Source organism: Saccopteryx leptura, chromosome 3, assembly GCF_036850995.1.
Source record: "Saccopteryx leptura isolate mSacLep1 chromosome 3, mSacLep1_pri_phased_curated, whole genome shotgun sequence".
Lineage (NCBI taxonomy): Eukaryota > Metazoa > Chordata > Mammalia > Chiroptera > Emballonuridae > Saccopteryx > Saccopteryx leptura.
Window position 1 is genome coordinate 160544692 of NC_089505.1, and position 21928 is coordinate 160566619.

The window sequence follows — 21928 nt, forward strand, 5'->3', positions numbered from 1 at the left end:
CGGGGGACCCGGGTTCGATTCCCGGCCAGGGCACATAGGAGAAGCGCCCATTTGCTTCTCCACCCCCCACTCCCCCCTCCTTCCTCTCTGTCTCTCTCTTCCCCTCCCGCAGCCAAGGCTCCATTGGAGCAAAGACGGCCCGGGCGCTGGGAATGGCTCCTTGGCCTCTGCCCCAGGCGCTAGAGTGGCTCTGGTCGCAATAGAGCGACGCCCCCGGAGGGGCAGAGCATCGCCCCTGGTGGGCGTGCCGGGTGGATCCCGGTCGGGCGCATGCGGGAGTCTGTCTGACTGTCTCTCCCCGTTTCCAGCTTCAGAAAAATACAAAAAAAAAAAAAAAAAAGTAAATGAGCCCCTGGCCGGTTGGCTCAGCGGTAGAGCATCAGCCTGGCGTGCAGGAGTCCCAAGTTCGATTCCCGGCCAGGGCACACAGGAGAAGCGCCCATCTGCTTCTCCACCCCTCCCCCTCTCCTTCCTCTCTGTCTCTCTCTTCCCCTCCCGCAGCCGAGGCTCCATTGGAGCAAAGATGGCCTGGGCGCTGGGGATGGCTCTGTGGCCTCTGCCTCAGGCGCTAGAATGGCTTTGGATGCAGCAGATAGATGCCCCAGAGGGGCAGAACATCGCCTCCTGGTGGGCGTGCCGGGTAGATCCCGGTGGGGCACATGCGGGAGTCTGTCTGCCTGCCTCCCCGTTTCCAGCTTCGGAAAAATGAAAAAAAAAAAAAAGTAAATGAGCTAGTGAGCCACTATATTGATATTGTGACCTCATTATAGTGGACAACCTGAAAACACACAGAGACACACAACTGTACAAAAAGCTTTGTCTTAAAGCTGTGCTCTATCTAGTTACACTGCTTACATATTTGGGACGGCTTGCGAAGCTTGGAGATTAGTGGAGATTTAATTTGAGAGTAATATGGGAAACAAAAAAATTTTTAAATCAGTACTTTTTTTAGAGTAGGGCCCCTCTTTCTCTCACCACTTTTTCAGAAAAAGGGAAGCTGGAAAGTCAGGACCCCTGAGGAAAGTGAAGATGGCACACAGAAAGTTACAAGAATACCAAAAGCAAGAGCAAAAATGGCTTGAGTATCTCAAAATAAAGCACTAGGTTTAAATTTCTCCACAAAAACTCTTGAAATGGAAAATATGTTTATATCACAAATGGCTTAAAATATGACCCAAAGCCAAATTATAGTTGTATTATTCTTTCTTCATAAAATGATGGTTACTTTATGACTAAAAGACATAACTAAGAGAATAAAATGGATGTGTTTTTTTCCCTATTATTATCTTGGTATTGTACCAAGATTATTTAATTAACTAATTCCAGGTTTTCTTAATCATTTCAGGCTAAAATGTCTATGTTTACCACAAGCATATCTTCAAGTTTTTTTTTTGTTGTTTGGTTTTTTTTGCATTTTTCTGAAGCGGGAAACAGGGAGAGACAGTCAGACAGACTCCCGCATGCGCCCGACCGGGATCCACCCGGCTCGCCCACCAGGGGCGATGCTCTGCCCACCAGGGGGCGATGCTCTGCCCGTCGCCATGTTGCGACCAGAGCCACTCTAGCGCCTGAGGCAGAGGCCACAGAGCCATCCCCAGCGCCAGGCCGTCTTTGCTCCAATGGAGCCTTGGCTGCGGGAGGGGAAGAGAGAGACAGAGAGGAAGGCGCGGCGGAGGGGTGGAGAAGCAAATGGGCGCTTCTCCTGTGTGCCCTGGCCGGGAACCGAACCCCGGGTCCTCTGCACGCTAGGCCGACGCTCTACCGCTGAGCCAACCGGCCAGGGCCGCATATCTTCAAGTTTTAAAAGGTAATTACAGTATATCAAAATCTTACAGTGTTCACAGTCTTAATCTGTACACAGCTTAGTATAGAAAGGTTACATTTAAATAGGTGTCTTTTAATTTTGTGTGTTTATTCAGAAACACAACTTTATGGAGTTTTGGAAGACTAAAGTCAAAGTATTTGACCTTTGAAAATAAAACTCAATTTTAGCAACAGGAATTGAAATCAGCAGATATGTATGGAAACTTCATAAGAAAGTACAGCCTGGGCAAGTCAAGACTTTTAGTTAGAACAGAAAACACAACTTACAGCACATATCTCGTATGCACTTGCTCAGTTTCTCCGAGCCATTGATTCACATTTACCACAGAAACATCAAATAGTAGACACTGATGAAAGTGATGGATGATGGTAGAAATTATGTGAGTCTAGGAATAATGCTTTATCAATAGCTTTTATTTAAAGTTTTCTATTGGAAAAATTATTTATCAAATGTTCTATAATTGGTTGAGTAAGTAGAGCTTTTGACACAAAGTTAGCAAATTCAACTTCATTTCATAATGGATTATCATTAGCAAAGCACAGTTTATATGACTAGTTAATGAAGTAGAACAAGTATAATATCTTAGGTTGAATAAAATTCAATATTTTTTATTCACTAAATCATAATCCCACATCATGAATGTGTGTTATCATTTCCCCTTCTATTAACCCCCATTTCTTATTTTTCTTCCCCATCCTCCACACCCACCGCAACACACTCTGAATTCCAAAAAGAAAGTACAGCATCGCCAAGCTGGAAAGGATGTCATGTCACATCACATCAGTACAAGAATCAAAACCAGTGTTCCCTAAGTCCCAGAACAGTGTTGTATCCCTACCACGCTGCCTTCTGCAGCATGTATAGAATGCAACCCACCAATACAGATTCACACTCAGTGTAGGCTGCACTTGATTTATACAGATGTGAGATTCAATAGTGTCTACTGACAAAATGGAGATTTGTGAAGAAAAACACATTTCAACATCAAATACAATAGAAAATAGTTTTCCCTTACTTGCCATTGAGAGGCCATTGACAAGATAATGTTATATAGAGTTGACTCTTGAACAACATGGGTTTGAACTGTGCAGGCCAATTTATATGTGGATATTTTTCCCCAATAAATATAGAGTTGGCACTCTGTATTCCCAGGTTTCTCATCCATCGAATTCAACCAACCACAGACCAATATTTTCCACCCATGGTTTGGAATATGCACTTGTGGAGGGCCAATTATATGCATTGTTCTATGCCTTTTATATAAGGACTGAAGGATCTGTGGATTTTGGTACCCATGGGTTCCCTAGAACCAACCTCTTGCAGATACTGAGGGATGACTGGGTTTGGGGAGAGTCCAGAATTACACGTGGATTTTAGACCACTCAGGAGTCAGTTCCCCTAACCCCCATGTAGTTTACAGGTCAACTGTATACCTACATATTATAGATGCCAGATATATCTGACACAAATTTTAAGTGAAGGGAAAATATTATTGCCCAGTCAAATGACATTCTACAATCTTAAGAAATGAGTCTTGAACTTGGAGTCCACTCCAGGGTTGGTCACACAGTTCCCAAACTGTGCTAGTGAAGAATCCTGGAAGGTGTTCCAGACCCTTATGGAGCATGTGATAGGAGGAAAGATGGGATACAGTCAGAAATGGGGTGTGCTAGGCCCCAAATCCCTCTGGGTCCAGAACAAGAAACACCGTTAAGGATGTGGTTCTCTTGGTGAACTTGGAACTGGGAACCAATACTCTGAGAGACCTGAGAGGGTACAGGAGGACTTTCTTCAATCCTACATCCTTCCTACCATAATGAAACTAATTCTTCATCCTTTCTCATAACACTATCTTTAAAGGCTGCCCCTCTCTGCCTTCCCTTCTGAGAAGTTCTGGTGTGGGTCAGACACACCTCCTAGAGTTTCCACAGCAGCAGACAGAACTCTGTCATAAAACCAGTCCCCTTGCTCTGTGTCTACCACCAGTCTGCCTCCCTGACTGTGAGTCCTTGTGGGCAACAGTGCAATCTAATTCATTTACATCTCCCCGGCACCAAACACTGCGTCTGGCAGGTAGTAGACAGTTGCTGAATGCACTAACATGTATGAGTGATATAACTATTACTCCTTCACCTTCAAAAAGCACATCCAAATTTAATGCAATCATGGCACTCACAGAAAATTAGAAAACAGTAATATTTCTTAAACAAAATAAGAACAAAGGAATCAAGGCAAAGTCTTTTTAATGAAAGCAAAGGTTTAATTACTGACACATATTCAAATCAAGCAAATATTGATATATTCATCTTCACTGGAATGACAACTTATCGCTATATGCCTGCTCATCCAGCTGCAAAACAAAGTATGCTTGAAAGTTAGTTGTATTCCTTTAATTTGTTAAGCCAAACTAAGTCATGTTTGCCCACATGAATTTGCTGGCAACCTTATAAACCCACCTTGTAATAGTTTGTACTTATATCTTCATACTCTGCTGTGCTGATTTCTCTGGTCATATTTGCTTGGTGATCTAGACATTTAGAAACAGGAGTCTAAAGTCTGGTGATTTACTCAGCACTCAGCTTCAGGAAGACAATGTACCTCTTCAAATATTAAATTATTTGACAAAGACAAAATGAAGTAGGATGGCATTACATGCATGCATTTTCTAATGAAATTTGTTGTTTGAGATTACTGCTGCTTATCCATTTCAATGAAAAGTGCCTGCTTATGAAATGAGCCTAAGGACTCTGACAGATATAATACCTAATACTAGTTTGGGAAAGTAATGAAAGCCAACTTCAAAGGTCAAGGGAGCATTTTGATGGAACACCAGGGATTTAGTTATGGTAAATAAATATTTATTGACTACTTGGAGTGAACAATGAATGCACTGTGACTGCGTTCTGTATAAGAATATATGTGAAACCTTTGTCTCTGCTTTTAGACTTGTTATTTTATCTTTCATTATGATACCTCTTGATTAGGGGAACCAACTCTAACACATATCTAGCTCTCCAATCAGAAAACTAGGCTTTCTGAAGTGGTCACAGATTTTAATATCAAATGCCATAAAGTAAATAATAACCAGCACTCACTTTTTAAACATGCATCTTCAAATTCATAATGAGGTTCATAAGAGGCCATGAATAATTTACTTATGATGCAAAGACAGTGGAAAATAAATCTGTTTGTTCAAAAATCTTAAGTAGATTTTTTGGTGTTGTGGTTTATATTCCTGGATGAATACCTACCATTACAATAAAACTAATTTTGAAGAAATCAGAGCATATTAAGAATTCAAAAACACACAAAAGCAGTTTTCTAGCATATCTGACTTATAAGGGATCCGTCCCTGCCTTCTTAGTCTTATAATGATTCTCTAATGATTCTAGGAATCTCTGCAGAAAGCTCATTTTCACTAATAGTATCTAATAGAAGTCACTCCCTACTCATCATGTTCTTTATTTCAAGGCTTTTAAGATCAACTGCATGAGAATAGATTACATTACTGGATGCATCCCAGTTTCTAAAACACATCAATTTCCAAATGGTTATCGCCAAGGCCATGTAGAAGAGCTGAAAAAGAAATCGAAAGGGAGCAGTTGTTCTAACCAGTTGGAGGTGACAATTTATCAAGAACCGTTAATCTGCTGCCACAAGAAGTGCCTCCAGCACATTCACTTTCCATCCTGGTGAGAAAGTAATTCCTAATTATGGTTTACAGTGGTTTTCTCACCTTCAGTAAAACAGAAGTTTGAAGAAATATGTGCATTTTTTAAAGCAGCCATCCAGTCTGCTAGTAAGACACAACTATGCACAACTGTGCCTACACAATTGGGGGCATTCATGTAAATGACTGAATTATTATTTCTAACTAAAATGAATACAACTTACTCTAGTTTATGAGAGAAGGGAAATAAAATAATTCACTTAGTTAATATCCAAGTTAGATGACGTATTCTTAGTGTGTGAAATGGGATTCAGTTAGTTACTATGTATTGACTTAGCATTCTGTTATGATTAACCACAACTGGGAACAAGCACTTGAAGCAAAAATGACCTTGACATTCTCCTGAAAACCTCAGTTTTGCCACTTATTAACTATGTGTGACCTTGGAAAAGTTACTTAACTTTAGTTACCTGACTCTCAGTTTCCGTATCTTTTAAATAGATCTAATAATAATACTACCTTTTGGGATTCACACACACACACACACACACACACACACACACACACACAATGTGGTACATGTTAATTAGTCAATAAACATGATCTTGATGCTTACCTTGCTCCTGGGATCAGCATAATTATGCTTTCTAACCGAAGAACAAACCCAGGACTAAAATATGTAGGTCTGAATAGTTAAGTGCCCCAATAGGAGAATTTTTTATGTAAATATGTGTTACTCACCCCTTCCATTTATCCCCTCTGCATCCCTCCATGTCTAATTCTACTTTGAGGATTAATTACCTACTACTAAGCATTGCTTTCTTCTTAAAGTGGGCCCTAACAATGCAAATGCTCTGGGAAAGAATAATTAAACCCACTACCACTTTGTGAGAATGAGTTTGTATAATATTTTCCTAGACATACTATCCGACACTCTAACTTTTGGTATGTGGGAGTGGATAAGAGGGTTGCGAAAGAAGGGCGAAGGGGCATGGGATATATTTCACAATTTTGCTTGAGTAAGCTTTGTGAGCTAATCATTTATTAGGCACTAAAAACCTTTTAGAAGGAAAAAAAGTGGTATTAGTAGTTGCCTCTACAGAAGGGCACTGGGTAGTCAGGTACAAGAGCAGAATTAGGAGGGCGAGATACACTTTCAATGCATAGCCTCACTTTTTGGATGTCGTGCTTCAGGCTGGTACGATCAATCCCAATTCTTAGTTAAAAGATAACCCAATCCTCACATCCTGTCACTTACCTTACTTCAGCATTTACATATTTGTTTACAGGACTTCAACATTTAGAAGTTGACTTTTTTTCCCTCTAAAATGTTGAATTCATTTAAAATATGATTGCCTTATCAAGGCAAATGTGTTTGTTTCCAAGTACTAAACATACTAAAATATTCATATTTCTGAAGATACAGTTATTAGACAATGAACACTTGCTGACTTTCTGTATAGATAGTTTCTTCACTAAGATTTAAGCTTCCTGCAGACAGGGTCTGTGTTTCATTAAGCACAAGAGGCCTCACTGGGGCAAGCACAGAGCTTTTACAGGAGGATTACTTTCTTGAGTTCTGTTCGCAGTCCTCTCTTCCAAGGAAGACAAGTCATTAAATATAACATGTTTTGATTAAGAAGGGACTTTTCAGGAATTTTATAAAAACAAACAAAAACAACAACAAGAGTCAGAGACAGGGAAAGGGAGAGAAAATCCTATACTTGTAATGAAATTTTTGGGACCCTACTGACTGGGGATGTTTGCAAAGCACCAATAGGTCATAATATGGTGAGCGAAAAAAGTAAACCAGAAAAAACTAAGAACTATATGATTCCATACATAGGTGGGACATAAAAATGAGACTCAGAGACATGGACAAGAGTGTGGGGGTTACGGGGTGGGGGGAGGAGTGGGAGGGGGTTGGGGGAGGGGAGGGGCACAAAGAAAACCAGTTAGAAGGTGACGGAAGACAATTGGACTTTGAGTGATGGGAATGCAGCATAATCAAATGTTAAAATAACCTAGAGATGTCTTTTCTGAACATATGTACCCTGATTTATCAATGTCACCCCATTAAAATTAATAAAAAATAAAAATAAAATAAAATCATAAACACTTTTGTTCAAAAACATATTTGTTGCACAACTAGTGTGTGCAAGGCTTTGTGGATAAAATGTTGAACAATACAGATATGACCCCTGCCCTAAAAATTTTCATAATAGTGGGGGGATATAGAAAGGTAAACAGTCAATTACCATGTGGTATAATAAGTACCACAAAAGGGAGAACAGAGGGTTATAGTTGCCCATAAAAGGAGAGCAAATCCTATCTTTGGGAAAGTGATGTCTAATATTACAGTGGTTGGGACTAGAGCTTTTAGAGTCCTGCAAACCTGATTCAAATCCTAGTTTCAATCTATAACCTTGGCCAATTTATTAAATCTCTTTAACCCTCAGTTTCATCAACTTTAAAATAGGGATACTGCTACATTGAGCTTAAAGGGTTGATGTGAGCATTCATTGAAATACATGTCATAAATCTGGCAGGATGTCTGGCAAATGGCAAGCATCCAGTAAAGATTAGTTAATAATATTAAAGGTAAAGTAAGCTGAGACCTGAAGCATGAGTACAACCAGGTAAACTGGAGGACAGGAAGGAGGAAGAGAGTCCCAGGCAAAGGAGAAATGCATACCCAGGAAAGCAATACCGTGGTGAGCTTGAGGATCCTGGGGTGGGGTCAGAGGAGCAGCTGGAGCTAGAAAGCTTAATGAGTTTGTCAAGTTCATTCCAGGCCCTCAAGACTTTTAATCATAGGAGGGACAGGATCACATTTGAGTTCTAGAAAGACCAGCTTGGCCACATTGTGGAGAATGGAATGGACAGTGAGGAGACATGAAGCAAGGGGATCCATGATAATAATTTTAAAATAATATCTTGGCTGTGGAACTTCATGTTTAGGGAGGCTGGTCACATGCACACACATACAAACACACACAAAACAATTCAAGACAGACCTTAAAGTAATTATTATCAGTTTGTTGGTATAAACTAATTAGTTTTTCATTCATTCGTTTATTCATTCACTCAACAAGCATTTATTAACATCAACTAGGACAGAGACTGGTGCTCTGAGAGATTTCAGAGAGCTAGTTGCTCTGTATGGTTTGCTTTCCAGAAGCACCCCACCCAAAATGACCTGGCTAGAGGTCTGTTACTCTGGTGATCCAGAGCCTGTGCAATCGCAAATGCATTGTAGGGAGAGACTTCACACCAGCAGGAAACTCAGCTGGGTGGCAGTGCTACATAGCAGATTTCGATGGAACCTAAGGCATGAAAATGACTCCCCTTCACCCTGGGGAGGGGAAATGTCACAAAATTACATCAGTGTAACTTAGACATCTTACTGCTCAAGAAGGAGTAAAATCTTCCATGACCCCCTATCTGAATAATAACCAACATTCATGAAATGTCCTGTTTTATAAATTTCAGGTGGATTAATAAATTCGTTACAACAACTTTATGAAATGGGTACTATTATGTCCACTTACAGGTGAGAAAACTGAGACAGGAGACACTCCCCCAAGGTAAAAAAATTAGATACAGCCTGATTTTCTGACCCACTACACTATGTGGCCTCTTGAAGTGGACCACCAGGCTGATACAAGAGTAAACTCAGCCTGACCAGGAGGTGGCGCAGTGGATAGAGCATCGGACTAGGATGCGGAAGACCCAGGTTCGAGACCCCGAGGTTGCCAAGCTTGAGTGCGGACTCATCTGGCTTAAGCAGAAGCCCACCAGCTTGAGCCCAAGGTTGCTGGCTCCAACAAGGGGTTAGTCAGTCTGCTGAAGGCCCGCGGTCAAGGCACATATGAGAAAAGCAGTCAATGAACAACTAAGGTGTTGCAACATGCAATGAAAAACTAATGATTGATGCTTCTCATCTCTCCGTTCCTGTCTGTCTGTCCCTGTTTATCCCTCTCTCTGACTCACTGTCTCTGTAAAAAATAAATAAAATTTTTTTAAAAAAGAGTAAACTCAATTTAAAATGTGTGCCTCAGAAATGTGACAGGGAAGAAAGATTACTGCCCACTTTTGTATCAGGAAGCCAACAATTTGGAAGGTTTTATTATAGGTATAAAATGAAATGAATGGTTAAATATGTGACAGTCTCTTAATAAGAAACTGGACCACTATGCTACTACACTCACCATTTTGGAAGGGTTTTTGAAATCTATTGTATTTTACTCTTTTAAGTATAAATGACAGCTCTTCCATATGGGTTAGGACACGTTAGAAAGTATTCAAATAGAGTTCCATGCTTATCACGTTAAAATAGAGTGGGTCCATCTCACAGACTCAAAGATGGAGGGGTGTGGCAGAGGTGGTAAATGAGCTAAGAGAATGAGATCTGTTACTCCTTCGGTTTTCTGCTAAGGTAGAGTGAAAAAAAAGCTGATTATCTCATTGGGAAATAAATGGAATATGCTTATTCTCTCAGAACATGTAAGGTTCTAATGACCAAGTAGGGGAGCACGTGTAGAATAAGCTCTATGAGGCATTTGCAAGATGAATTGAATAAAGATAAAATAGAAAAAAAATCCTTAAACCTCCAGATACGAAAGAAACTACCAGCTTTGTGCAATGCCACTTGATGCCAACAGCAACACAGTCTTGAGCCTGGGCTCTCAGAGGGAAACGAGAAGAATCCCAGGCCAGATGGCATTTAAAAATCCAATTTCACTCTGTTTATCTCTTCCTACAAGACTACCTTGTGTTTAAAGCAATCACAGCCATTTTCTCTAGCTGCAGTATTTTAAAGTAGTCCCTATCCCTTGAGAATGCAAAAAGCTCTAATTGTTACAAATTCAAAAATATTGAGAATAAATTTATGGAATATGTGAAACAACCATTTCTAATTAAACACACACAGAGACCTGCACACACATCGAAAGCTAGGTACAGCTTTTCAACCTACCAATTTCAATCTCACATTTGACCCCAGCTCACCAACAAACCCCTCTCCTTTCATTCATGCACTTGCCAGACGCTTTCTGCGGACCCCTCTTCACCACTGAAAAGTAACTTGGGACGCCCGAGGTCTGTGGGCACCGACACCAGGTTAGTTGATCTGGCCCGCGCTATTCCCAGCTCCAGGCAGGACTTGGAGGGTCCGGTGTCACCCACCCGCACCGCCCCCCGGAGTCGTCGCCCAGCCTCCACCCGCCCGCCGGGAGAAGCATCCCTGCCCTCGCTTGCTGAGAAACACTTTGAGTTGTATTGTCTTTGCTGCTTTGTAATCTTTACAAATAAAAATGCTTGTGAAATGGATTCCCCAGCCCACCCACCTGCCCCAGTCCGCACACCACGCTCATTCGGGTCCCCTCCAAGGCACCGAAGCCGCGCCGACAGCAGGGAGGCGTGAACAATGAACTTCCCTCTCTCTGACTCGCTCACACACACCCTCGCCCCCAATGAGAAGTTGTGAACTATCCCGGGGGCCGATGCCGCGCTGCCCCGGGCAACTCCGGCTCCGGCGGCGGGGGAGGGCCCCGCGCCCCCGGCCGCGCCCCTCGCGTCGCCCGGCTGGCAGTTACCTCCTTCCTCCGGCTCGGCGCCCCGGGTCGAGTGATGAGGGCCGTCTCCTCGCACACCACGGCCACGTCCTCCACGAACACGCAGTCCGGGAGGCTCTCGTCGGCCGGCAGCGTCACCACCTGCAGCCCCAGCTTACTGCCCAGCACGCCCACGTAGAGCTGGTGCTGCCGCTCCGCGCGGGCGAAATCCACCTCGTCGCCCTTGGCGCGCCGGAGCGCGTGCTGGCAGAGGGACTCGGGCAGCGCCCGCACCACGGCGTGGCTGGCCCGGCCGAAGGCGGCGGGGTGGCCGAGCGCGGCCATGGCTCCGAGCGGGGGCGAGGCGGCGGCCGGCGGGGGCGGCGGGGGCGGCGGCAGGTCCTCCGGCGGCCGGGGCGCTCCGAGCTGCTAGCGCCCGGCGGCTCCCTTGGCAGCCGATGAATGTGGTGCGGGAGCCCGCTCGCGCCCGGAGCCCTGCCCGCGCGACTGAGCATGCCCAGAGCTCCGGGCGCCGGCCCGCGCGGCCCGCGCGCCCACCCGGCACTCCCGGGGTTGCGGCGGCGAGGGGCTGCGGGGGCGGCGAGCGCCGCACGGGACGCGGGGCCGGGGGAGGCGACCGTGGGAGCGCTACGCGTGAGAGGGGGCCGCAGGGAGGGGCACCGCGGCGAACAGTCCACGGAGCCGGTCCTGACGTTACCTGTATTCCGCCGCAGGTGCACACCTCACATCTCTAGGCGAACTTGGAGAGGGCAGTGATCTTGCCAAAGCAACCGGAGGGCTTCCTGGTGGTCAGGCGGCAAATGGTGGAATCATTCTCTTGGGGATAAATACTTTGAAACTACTTGGAACTCTACTGTTTTCGGGTTGCCCAGCTCGTGGTCACCCCTCCCTACCACGTTCTTAGGGTGAGAATCTGTCTTTTCACTTAAGTCCACATTACTTTGAATTTCATTGCAAATGACCCTTTACCCCACTTGAGAATCAAGATTTTTTTTTTAAGATTTTATTTATTCATTATAGAGAGGGGGAGGAGAGAGAGAGAGAGAAGGGGGGAGGAGTAGGAAGCATCAACTCCCATATGTGCCTTGACCAGGCAAGCCCAGGGTTTTGAACCGGCAACCTCAGCGTTTCCAGGTTGACGCTTTATCCACTGCGCCACCACAGGTCAGGCGAGAATCGAGATTTTTAAAAATTGTATTTCTTCACATCCTTGAGAAAGAAGAGTCCAAGAAACACAAAGAGAAAAAGAGACATAGAAACGCAACAGTATTTCAAGGACAATCACCTCTCACAAACAGTATGATCCTGGCATGTTTGTCTGCCGGGCCACCGAGGCAGCAAGGCGAAGACCAACTGTGCTTTCCCCACAAAAGGCATGTACTCACCTTGTGCAGTGTCAGACACGTAGCATCACAATTCCTTGTTACTGAGTGAGAGCGTTTCCTTCCCCTTCCCTAACCTTCCCCTCACACCTGTGCAACTCTAGAATTCCTGTGGTGTCTGCTGAACATTTTTTTTTTTTTTTACCATACCCCACAGGGAGTGCCTTTCCCTTCCTCTTTTTTTTTTTGTTATTAAATTTTTGGCAGAGACAGAGAGAGAGTCAGAGAGAGGGACAGATAGGGACAGACAGAAAGGGAGAGAGATGAGAAGCATCAATTCTTCTTTTCGGCACCTTGTTACTCACTGATTGCTTTCTCATATGTGCCTTGACCAGGGGGCTACAGCAGAATGAGTGACCTCTTGCTCAAGCCAGCGACCTTGGGCTCAAGCTAGCGACCATGGGGTCATGTCTGTGATCCCACGCTCAAGCTGGTGAGCCCGTGCTCAACCGGGATGACCTCGCACTCAAGCCAACAATCTCAGGGTTTCGAACCTGGGTCCTCCTCATCCTAGTCCAACGCTCTATCCTCTGCGCCACCACCTGGTCAGGCTCCTTTCTTAATGGTACTAAACTTCTATTTACCCCTCTCATATATTGCAGATTAAATAACCCATGGGTTCTGCATTTTGGGGGGTGAGGGGGAGGGATACCACTTCAAAAACCAGGTTGTAACTACAAAATACACTCAGTTAATAAGCTTTCCTTACACTTTGCAGTACATTTCTAATTTAAAGAGTAATTAGATCATAGAACATTAGATTTGAATGAGACCTCAGAAACCCTCTCATCTCACTTCCCACACAATGTTCTTGGAGTAGAACTAAAGCATCTTTGACAGTTATTGGATTCTTACTTAAACATTTAAAATCTTACTTAGAAAATATATTACACTTGTGAAGAGCAATATGGTTAAAAACGTCTTCATTTTGAGCTTATACCGCACTGGTTCGGGTTCTGCCTCCTGTCGTTACCTAACAGACTAGTAGTCTTTCACAAGCTAACATTCACATGTCTGAAGACAGGTCTGATATCCTGCCTGATACTCTCCTCCCACCCACCATCCTGACACCTTCCAGGACTTGAGCCTGAGCCACCAAGAAGTAACTAGTGATTTGGGTTCTAAGTCCCTTCAATATTCTGGTCATCTTCCCTTTGAAACATACGAGTAAAGTTTTTAATTCATGGTATCCAGAAAAGAAACAATTCTTCCTGTATGGTCTGACTCTGCACAGACTACAGCAGAACTTTTGTTCCGGATGCTAGGCTTCTGTTAACACTGACAAATATTGTATTTGCTTTCTTCGTGGTCTGGTGCCAAGGACCAGGTCATAGAATTCTTGCTAGAACTCTGATCACAGTTTTGGGGAAATAAGGGCTTCTAGGAACAGATGTATCCAAGGACAGTGGAACAGTTGTCCCAGCTGAGCCCAGAGAAGATATGATTTGCTTTCTCTCTCCTCTTTCAGCAGTAAAACTTAAATTTACCCAGATAATGTGGCATTTCTCACCTTCAAAAATTACAGATCTTAAGTGAAGGACAGCTCTGATCCTGACACTGGAGAATGGGACCAAAAGGAAAATAACAAACCTTTCTACTGAAACAAAACTTAAGGGCACCTGGGCTGCCCTATTTGCACCAGCTTATCGTCAGAAGTCACTGCGTGGGATCATCAGACAATGCATTCCGATCAATGCTGCAGGTTGAAGTTGACCTATGTGCTAAACTTGTCCAGATTAAAATATGGAACATTATTGATTTTTTTTACCCAAAATTGAGGCTCTATCCAACTTCATTTGGCCTCTACCTAGCAACCTTAATTCATGCCTGTGCTTGTTAGAGCCTGAATGCTTTGCCTGACACCCACTGCCCTGAGCCTAACTATGAACAGAGTCCACAGAGAAAGAATAAATAACTTACATTATTTTCGTTTTATTTATATTTAAGTCTGAACAATGTTTTATTTTTTAAAAATGACCAGATTCTTTCTGTTACATCCATCTAAGACTCACTCTTGATGCTTGTCTCATAAGTTCGACAATTATATTTAAAAATACCACAGTTTCTATGTCGGTCACATAATTTTATTTTGTGCATTTATCTGTCCCACCCTAAAGGCCGGTCCATGAAAATATTTTCTGACATTAAACCGGTCCGTGGCCCAAAAAAGGTTGGGGACCACTGCTGTATACCATTTTGGGCTCATGTCAGCCTTGTAACCAATTAAAATCTGAATTTTTTTCCTAAAAATTGATGTTAACCATATTAAATTGGGCTGCTAATAAAGTCTAAATTTGTACTTATTCCTACTAAATATTATCTGCTTCATTTCAACTTGTCTAGGTTTGATTCTGTCATCTTGTGCATTATTTATTCTCTCATTCTGTGTCATCTGAAATATGATAACCATGCCTTCTGTCTCCTCTAAGCAGTTGTCAGAAAGTGTTAGAATATGTACATTGGTGAATAGAATAATAAAAGCACCAACTTCAGCAAATTATAGTTTATATGCCTTCCTGTTTGAGCAATGAAGGACTGTTTAGGAAAATGAATTTTACTGAGTTTAATATACTTATAAATTCACTTTCCCCACAATTATTTATTGAAAATTCCTAACACATAATACCATGTTATGCTCTTTAGAATCATACAAAAAGCATAAAAACATGATCCTTGACCTTAAAGAACTCACAATCTACTGGGAAAATGAGACATCCAAAATTGGAGCTATGATAGAGTACAATAAGAGGTAGAAGCAACAAAATGCTACAGGAAGTTGAGGGAAAGAGATATCACTGTGGCTGATGGGAACAGAAGCACGCTGCTTAAAGGCAGTTTTACCAGCCCTGGCCGGTAAAGCGTTGGCCTGGCGTGCAGGAGTCCCGGGTTCGATTCCCGGCCAGGGTACACAGGAGAAGCACCCATCTGCTTCTCCACCCCTCCCCCTCTCCTTCCTCTCTGTCTCTCTCTTCCCCTCCCGCAGCTGAGGCTCCACTGGAGCAAAATTGGCCTGGGCGCTGAGGATGGCTCCAAGGCCGCTGCCTCAGGTGCTAGAATGGCTCTGGTTGTAACAGAGCAACACCCCAGATGGGCAGAGTATCGCTCCCTGGTGGGTATGCCGGGTGGATCCCGGTCGGGCGCATGCGGGAGTCTGTCTGACTGCCTCCCTGTTTCCAACTTCAAAAAAATACCAAAAAAAAGAAAAAATAAATAAAATTCTTATCTTTCAAAAAAAAAAGGCAGTTTTACTTTATTTAGGTATCAAATAATTTTTAGGGTGTGAATAATTGATAATTCTGATGAAAAGTGTGTGCTAAAGCCAGACACATTGCTCAAGGAACAATAGATAGAACAGTTCAACTCACATATGTATCAGTTAAGGTAACTCTAGCTACTATAACAAAATATCTCTAACATATATAATGGTGCAAACTTGATAAAAATATATCTCTTGTTCACTTAAAGTTTAATATACATGTTCCTGATTGGTTCCCGACTATTCTCCAATCATCATTTGGGAATCCAGCCTTCTATTCTGTTGCTCCAACTCTTCAAAACTTGGCATCAAGTTCACCATGCTCACTTTCTTCAAGCTGAAAGAATGGGAAAAAAGAGCACCATGTGTGAGACTTAATGGGCCGGGCCAGGAAGTGATGCACATCACCTCTGCTCACAGTCCTCTGGCTAGAACTCGGTGATATATCTACAACCACCACCGGGAAATTCTGGAAAATATATCCTCTGTGGGCCCAGAAAGATGAAAGAGGTTGGGGAAATTGTTAGCTAGTTTCTTCCCCAGAGTACAATGGGGAAAATGGGAAATAAAAGTAGATAGGTGGGCTTAGCTTTCATTACTTGAGCGATGGAGAGACATTTGGTATAGAGAATGAGTGTAGCTTCTGGGGCCAGACTTTGTGGATAGAAGCTTGGCTTTCCTAGTTTATTATTGTATTACCTTAGAATGTTACTTAAAAGCTCTGCCTCAGTTTCATCTTCATCTATTAAATGGGAAACAATAAACCCATTATATAGTTTAAATCAGTAATTCCAAATGCTTATAAAAGTGTTTATAATAGTACCTAGCACCTAGTAGGTGCTCAATAAGTATTATCCCATTACAGGTTGTTGTTTTTTAAAATAGCTTCTTTTTTTCTTTTTAAGATTTTATTTATTCATTTTAGAGAGGAGAGAGAGAGAGAGAGAGAGAGAGAGAGAGAGAGAGAGAGATGAGAGAGAAGCAGGACGCATCAGCTCCCATATGTGCCTTGACCAGGCAAGCCCAGGGTTTTGAACCAGTGACCTCAGCATTCCAGGTCGATACTTTAGTCATTGTACCACCACAGGGTAGACCCCATTACAGATTTGATCAGATTTCCCACCAAAGGGCAAAAACACATTCCACATCTATTGAATTATAAGAATCATACAGGTATCTGAATGCTTTCCAAATAGAACCAATGGTCCTCCTAGATTGATAGACTAAATCTCACCCATATATTTAATCACAGATTCAAGACATATTTTTTGAATCCTTGCTACATACAAGGTACTGTCCCTAGGCACGGGATGTAATTGTGAATGATAATATGAGGCTTGTGGTCAAATTGCTCCTTTTTCTCTTGCACACAGTTTCAGATCTTTGTTACTAATTCCCTGTTTAAATTCTCTCTCTATGAAATAACTAGATCTAATTGATAGGTACTTTTTTTTCCATTAAAAGTATTGCTGGTGCCTGCATTTGAAGTCAATTTTAGATAACAATTATTTTAGGATTTAGCATAAATTCCTGCCTTATTCTTTTCTTATTACATTTCTAGCAAATACAAGATTTACTTTTACTGGTGATGGGTGTTTTGATGGGAATTCTGAAAGAAATGGACTCCTCAAGGGTGTCCTCATCCATCCCAAAGGATAGAAGTACTGGATCAAGTGAGCACAGTAAGTCTGCAATCTGACACTAAGTCCTGAGTCCTGAGTGTTCTCACATGACAGTCATTAAATTTGGCACAAAAACTTTTACTTTGACAGAAACCCATTGCTGCAGACTTCCTTTGACATCCAAGAAGTGAGTGGCATTTCGTTTAATGGGTAAGTATTGGGTTACAGACTAGGAGGTGGTTGGTTTCAAGGTAGCCAGGGCTCTGGTTCCTAAAGTCAAGAACTAACTTCAGTTTCTTTAACTTTCATCTGGGAACTTATTTATTAAACAAATAATTACCAAGCATTTAAAATGCGTATGGTATATAAATACATAAAGGCAGTGAATAGGGCGCCATGTACCTGACTTTGACTCCTGGCCTCCCTGCATTCTAGCTGTGTAAACTTAGTGTGCCCCCGGCCCATGCTTCACCATTTTCTGTCTTGCTGACCTTCATGGACTTTATCACCTGGGATCCCATTATTGTTGGTTTTAGCCAATGAGAGACTTTTACAAAAGACTGGAGGGCAAAAGCAGAGCAAGGTCAACATATTAATTCCTCTCATTTTCTTTTTGCTTTTTCATGAGTGTAACAACTGCATCCTTCAGTAACCACAGCTTCTATTTGATGGCCCCTGTTTGGTGATTCCAGCTCCTGCTGTGTTCTGACAACCCCATGTAACTACCAAGGAATCAGTAGCATATATCTCAAAGCTCACTTTTTTGTTTGTTTGTTTGTTTTCTTTTTTTTTTTAATAATTTTATTTTTTTAATGGGGTGACATCAATAAATCAGGATACATATATTCAAAGATAACAAGTCCAGGTTATCTTGTCGTTCAATTATGTTGCATACCCATTACCCAAAGTCATATTGTCCTCTGTCACCTTCTATCTAGTTTTCTTTGTGCCCCTCCCCCTCCCCCTTTCCCTCTCCCTTTCCCCCCTCCCCCCCATAACCACCACACTTTATCAATGTCTCTTAGTTTCACTTTCATGTCCCACCTATGTATGGAATAATGCAGTTCCTGGTTTTTTCTGATTTACTTATTTCACTTTGTATCATGTTATCAAGATCCCACCATTTTGCTGTAAATGATCCGATGTCATCATTTCTTATGGCTGAGTAGTATTCCATAGTGTATATGTGCCACATCTTCTTTATCCAGTCATCTATTGATGGGCTTTTTGGTTGTTTCCATGTCCTGGCCACTGTGAACAATGCTGCAATAAACATGGGGCTGCATGTGTCTTTACATATCAATGTTTCTGAGTTTTGGGGGTATATACGCAGTAGAGGGATTACTGGGTCATAAGGTAGTTCTATTTTCAGTTTTTTGAGGAACCACCATACTTTCTTCCATAATGGTTGTACTACTGTACATTCCCATCAACAGTGGATGAGGGTTCCTTTTTCTCCACAGCCTCTCCAACATTGCTATTACCTGTCTTGCTAATAATAGCTAATCGAACAGGTGTGAGGTGGTATCTCATTGCAGTTTTGATTTGCATTTCTCTAATAGCTAAAGAAGATGAGCATCTTTTCATATGTCTGTTGGCCATTTGTATTTCTTCCTGGGAGAAGTGTCTGTTCATGTCCTCTTCCCATTTTTTTATTGGATTGTTTGTTTGTTTGTTGTTGAATTTTATGAGTTCTTTGTATATTTTGGATATTAGGCCCTTATCTGAGCTGTTGTTTGAAAATATCATTTCCCATTTAGTTGGCTTTCTGTTTATTTTGTTATCAGTTTCTCTTGCTGAGCAAAAACTTCTTAGTCTGATGTAGTCCCATTCATTAATTTTTGCCTTCACTTCTCTTGCCTGTGGAGTCAAATTCATTAAATGCTCTTTAAAACCCAGGTCCATGAGTTGAGTACCTATGTCTTCTTCTATGTACTTAATTGTTTCAGGTCTTATGTTTAGATCTTTGATCCATTTTGAGTTAATTTTAGTACAGGGGGACAAACTGTAGTCCAGTTTCATTCTTTTGCATGTGGCTTTCCAGTTTTCCCAGTACCATTTATTGAAGAGGCTTTCTTTTCTCCATTGTGTGTTGTTGGCCCCTTTATCAAAAATTATTTGACTATATATATGTGGTTTTATTTCTGGATTTCTATCCTGTTCCATTGATCTGAGTGTCTATTTTTCTGCCAATACCATGCTGTTTTGATTGTCGTGGCCCTATAATAGAGTTTGAAGTCAGGTATTGTAATGCCCCAAGCTTCATTCTTTTTCTTTAGGATTGCTTTAGCTATTCGGGGTTTTTTATAGTTCCATATAAATCTGATGATCTTTTGCTCTATTTCTTTAAAAAACGTCATTGGAAGTTTGATGGGAATTGCATTAAATTTGTATATTGCTTTGGGTAATATAGCCATCTTGATAATATTTATTCATCCTAGCCAAGAACAAGGTATATTCTTCCATCTCATTATTCTTTTTCGATTTCCCTTAACAATGGTTTATAGTTTTCATTATATAAGTCCTTTACATTCTTTGTTATGTTTATTCCTAAGTATTTTTTTTGTTGCAATCGTGAAGGGGATTATTCTTTTGAGTTCATTCTCAATTGTTTCATTGTTGGCATATAGAAAGGCTATTGACTTCTGTATGTTAATTTTGTATCCTGCGACCTTACTGTATTGGCTTATTGTTTCTAGTAGTCTTTTTGTGGATTCTTTGGGGTTTTCGATGTATAGGATCATATCATCTGCAAAAAGTGATACCTTTACTTCTTCTTTTCCGATATGGATGCTTTTTATTTCTTTGTCTTGTCTGATTGCTCTGGCTAGAACTTCTAGTACCACATTAAATAAGAGTGGAGAGAGTGGACAACCCTGTCTTGTTCCTGATTTAAGGGGGAAAGCCTTCAGTTTAGTGCCATTTAATATGATGTTAGCTGATGGTTTATCATATATGGCCTTTATCATGTTGAGATATTTTCCTTGTATACCCATTTTGTTGAGAGTCTTAAACATAAAATTGTGTTGTATTTTATCGAAAGCCTTTTCTGCATCTATTGATAAGATCATGTGGTTTTTGTTCTTTGTTTTGTTGATATGGTGTATTACGTTAACCGTTTTACGTATGTTGAACCATCCTTGAGATTCTGGGATGAATCCCACTTGATCATGATGTATTATTTTTTTAATATATTGTTGTATTCGATTTGCTAGTATTTTGTTTAGTATTTTAGCATCTGTATTCATTAGAGATATTGGTCTGTAGTTTTCTTTTTTTGTGCCATCCTTGCCAGGTTTTGGTATGAGGGTTATGTTGGCCTCATAAAATGTGTTTGGAAGTATTGCATCTTCTTCAATTTTTTGGAAGACTTTGAGTAGAATAGGAACCAAGTCTTCTTTGAATGTTTGATAAAATTCGCTGGTATAGCCGTCAGGGCCTGGAGTTTTATTTTTGGGGAGGTTTTTAATGTTTTTTTCTATTTCTTCTCTACTAATAGGTCTGTTTAGGCTTTCTGCTTCTTCTTGACTCAGTCTAGGAAAGTTGTATTGTTCTAGGAATTTATCCATTTCTTCTAGGTTGTTGAATTTAGTGGCATAAAGTTTTTCATAGTATTCTACAATAATTCTTTGTATATTTATGATGTCTGTGGTGATTTCTCCTCTTTCATTTTGGATTTTGTTTATATGAGTTTTTTCTCTTTTTTCCTTGATGAGTCTTGCCAAGGGTTTGTCAATTTTGTTGATCTTTTCAAAGAACCAGCTCCTTGTTCTATTAATTTTTTCTATAGTTTTTCGGTTCTCTATTTCATTTATTTCTGCTCTGATTTTTATTATATCCTTTCTTCGGCTGGTTTTGGGTTGTCTTTGTTCTTCTTTTTCTAGTTCCTTAAGGTGTGAAGTTAAGTGGTTCACTTGGGCTCTCTCTTGTTTGTTCATATAGGCCTGAAGTGATATGAACTTCCCTCTTATTACTGCTTTTGCTGCATCTCATAGATTCTGATATGTCGTATTGTCATTTTCATTAGTCTGTATATATCTTTTGATCTCTGCACTTATTTCTTCTTTGACCCATTCATTTTTTAAAAGTATGTTGTTTAGTTTCCACATTTTTGTGGGATTTTTTTCCTCTTTTTTGCAGTTGAATTCTAGTTTCAAGGCTTTATGATCAGAAAATATGCTTGGTACAACTTCGATTTTTCTGAATTTGCTGATGTTGTTTTTGTGGCCCAACATATGGTCAATTCTTGAGGATGATCCATGTACACTGGAGAAAAATGCATACTCAGTCACTTTGAGATGAAATGTCCTGTAGATGTCTATCATATCCAGGTGCTCTAGTGTTTTGTTTAAGGCCACTATGTCTTTGTTGATTCTCTGTTTGGATGACCGATCTAGAGCCGTCAGCGGTGTATTGAGGTCTCCAAGTATGATTGTATTTTTGTCAGTTTTTGTTTTAAGGTCAATAAGTAGCTGTCTTATATATTTTGGTGCTCCTTGGTTTGGTGCATATATATTAAGAATTGTTATGTCTTCTTGATTCAGTGTCCCCTTAGCCATTATGAAATGGCCATTTTTGTCTCTGAGTACTTTTGCTG

General features: G+C 41.4%; 1 protein-coding gene across 3 annotated transcripts in view; it reads right to left on the reverse strand.

The window, feature by feature from the left end:
• The window catches only part of DDAH1 (dimethylarginine dimethylaminohydrolase 1), a 164274-nt gene extending 151794 nt beyond the window's left edge, over positions 1–12480 (reverse strand). Inside the window, exon 1 of one of the 3 annotated variants that reach the window (XM_066376696.1) lies at positions 12457–12480. Coding sequence is in view for 1 of the 3 variants with exons in the window: in XM_066376693.1 (XP_066232790.1) it covers positions 11093–11395 (303 nt within the window). In the remaining 2 variants the exon portion in view is untranslated. Of the gene's footprint in view, positions 1–11092; positions 11570–11768; positions 11792–12456 lie in introns of those variants that run through there. The other 2 variants (XM_066376694.1, XM_066376693.1) reach the window with 2 other exon arrangements.
• Positions 12481–21928: the final 9448 nt, after the last annotated feature.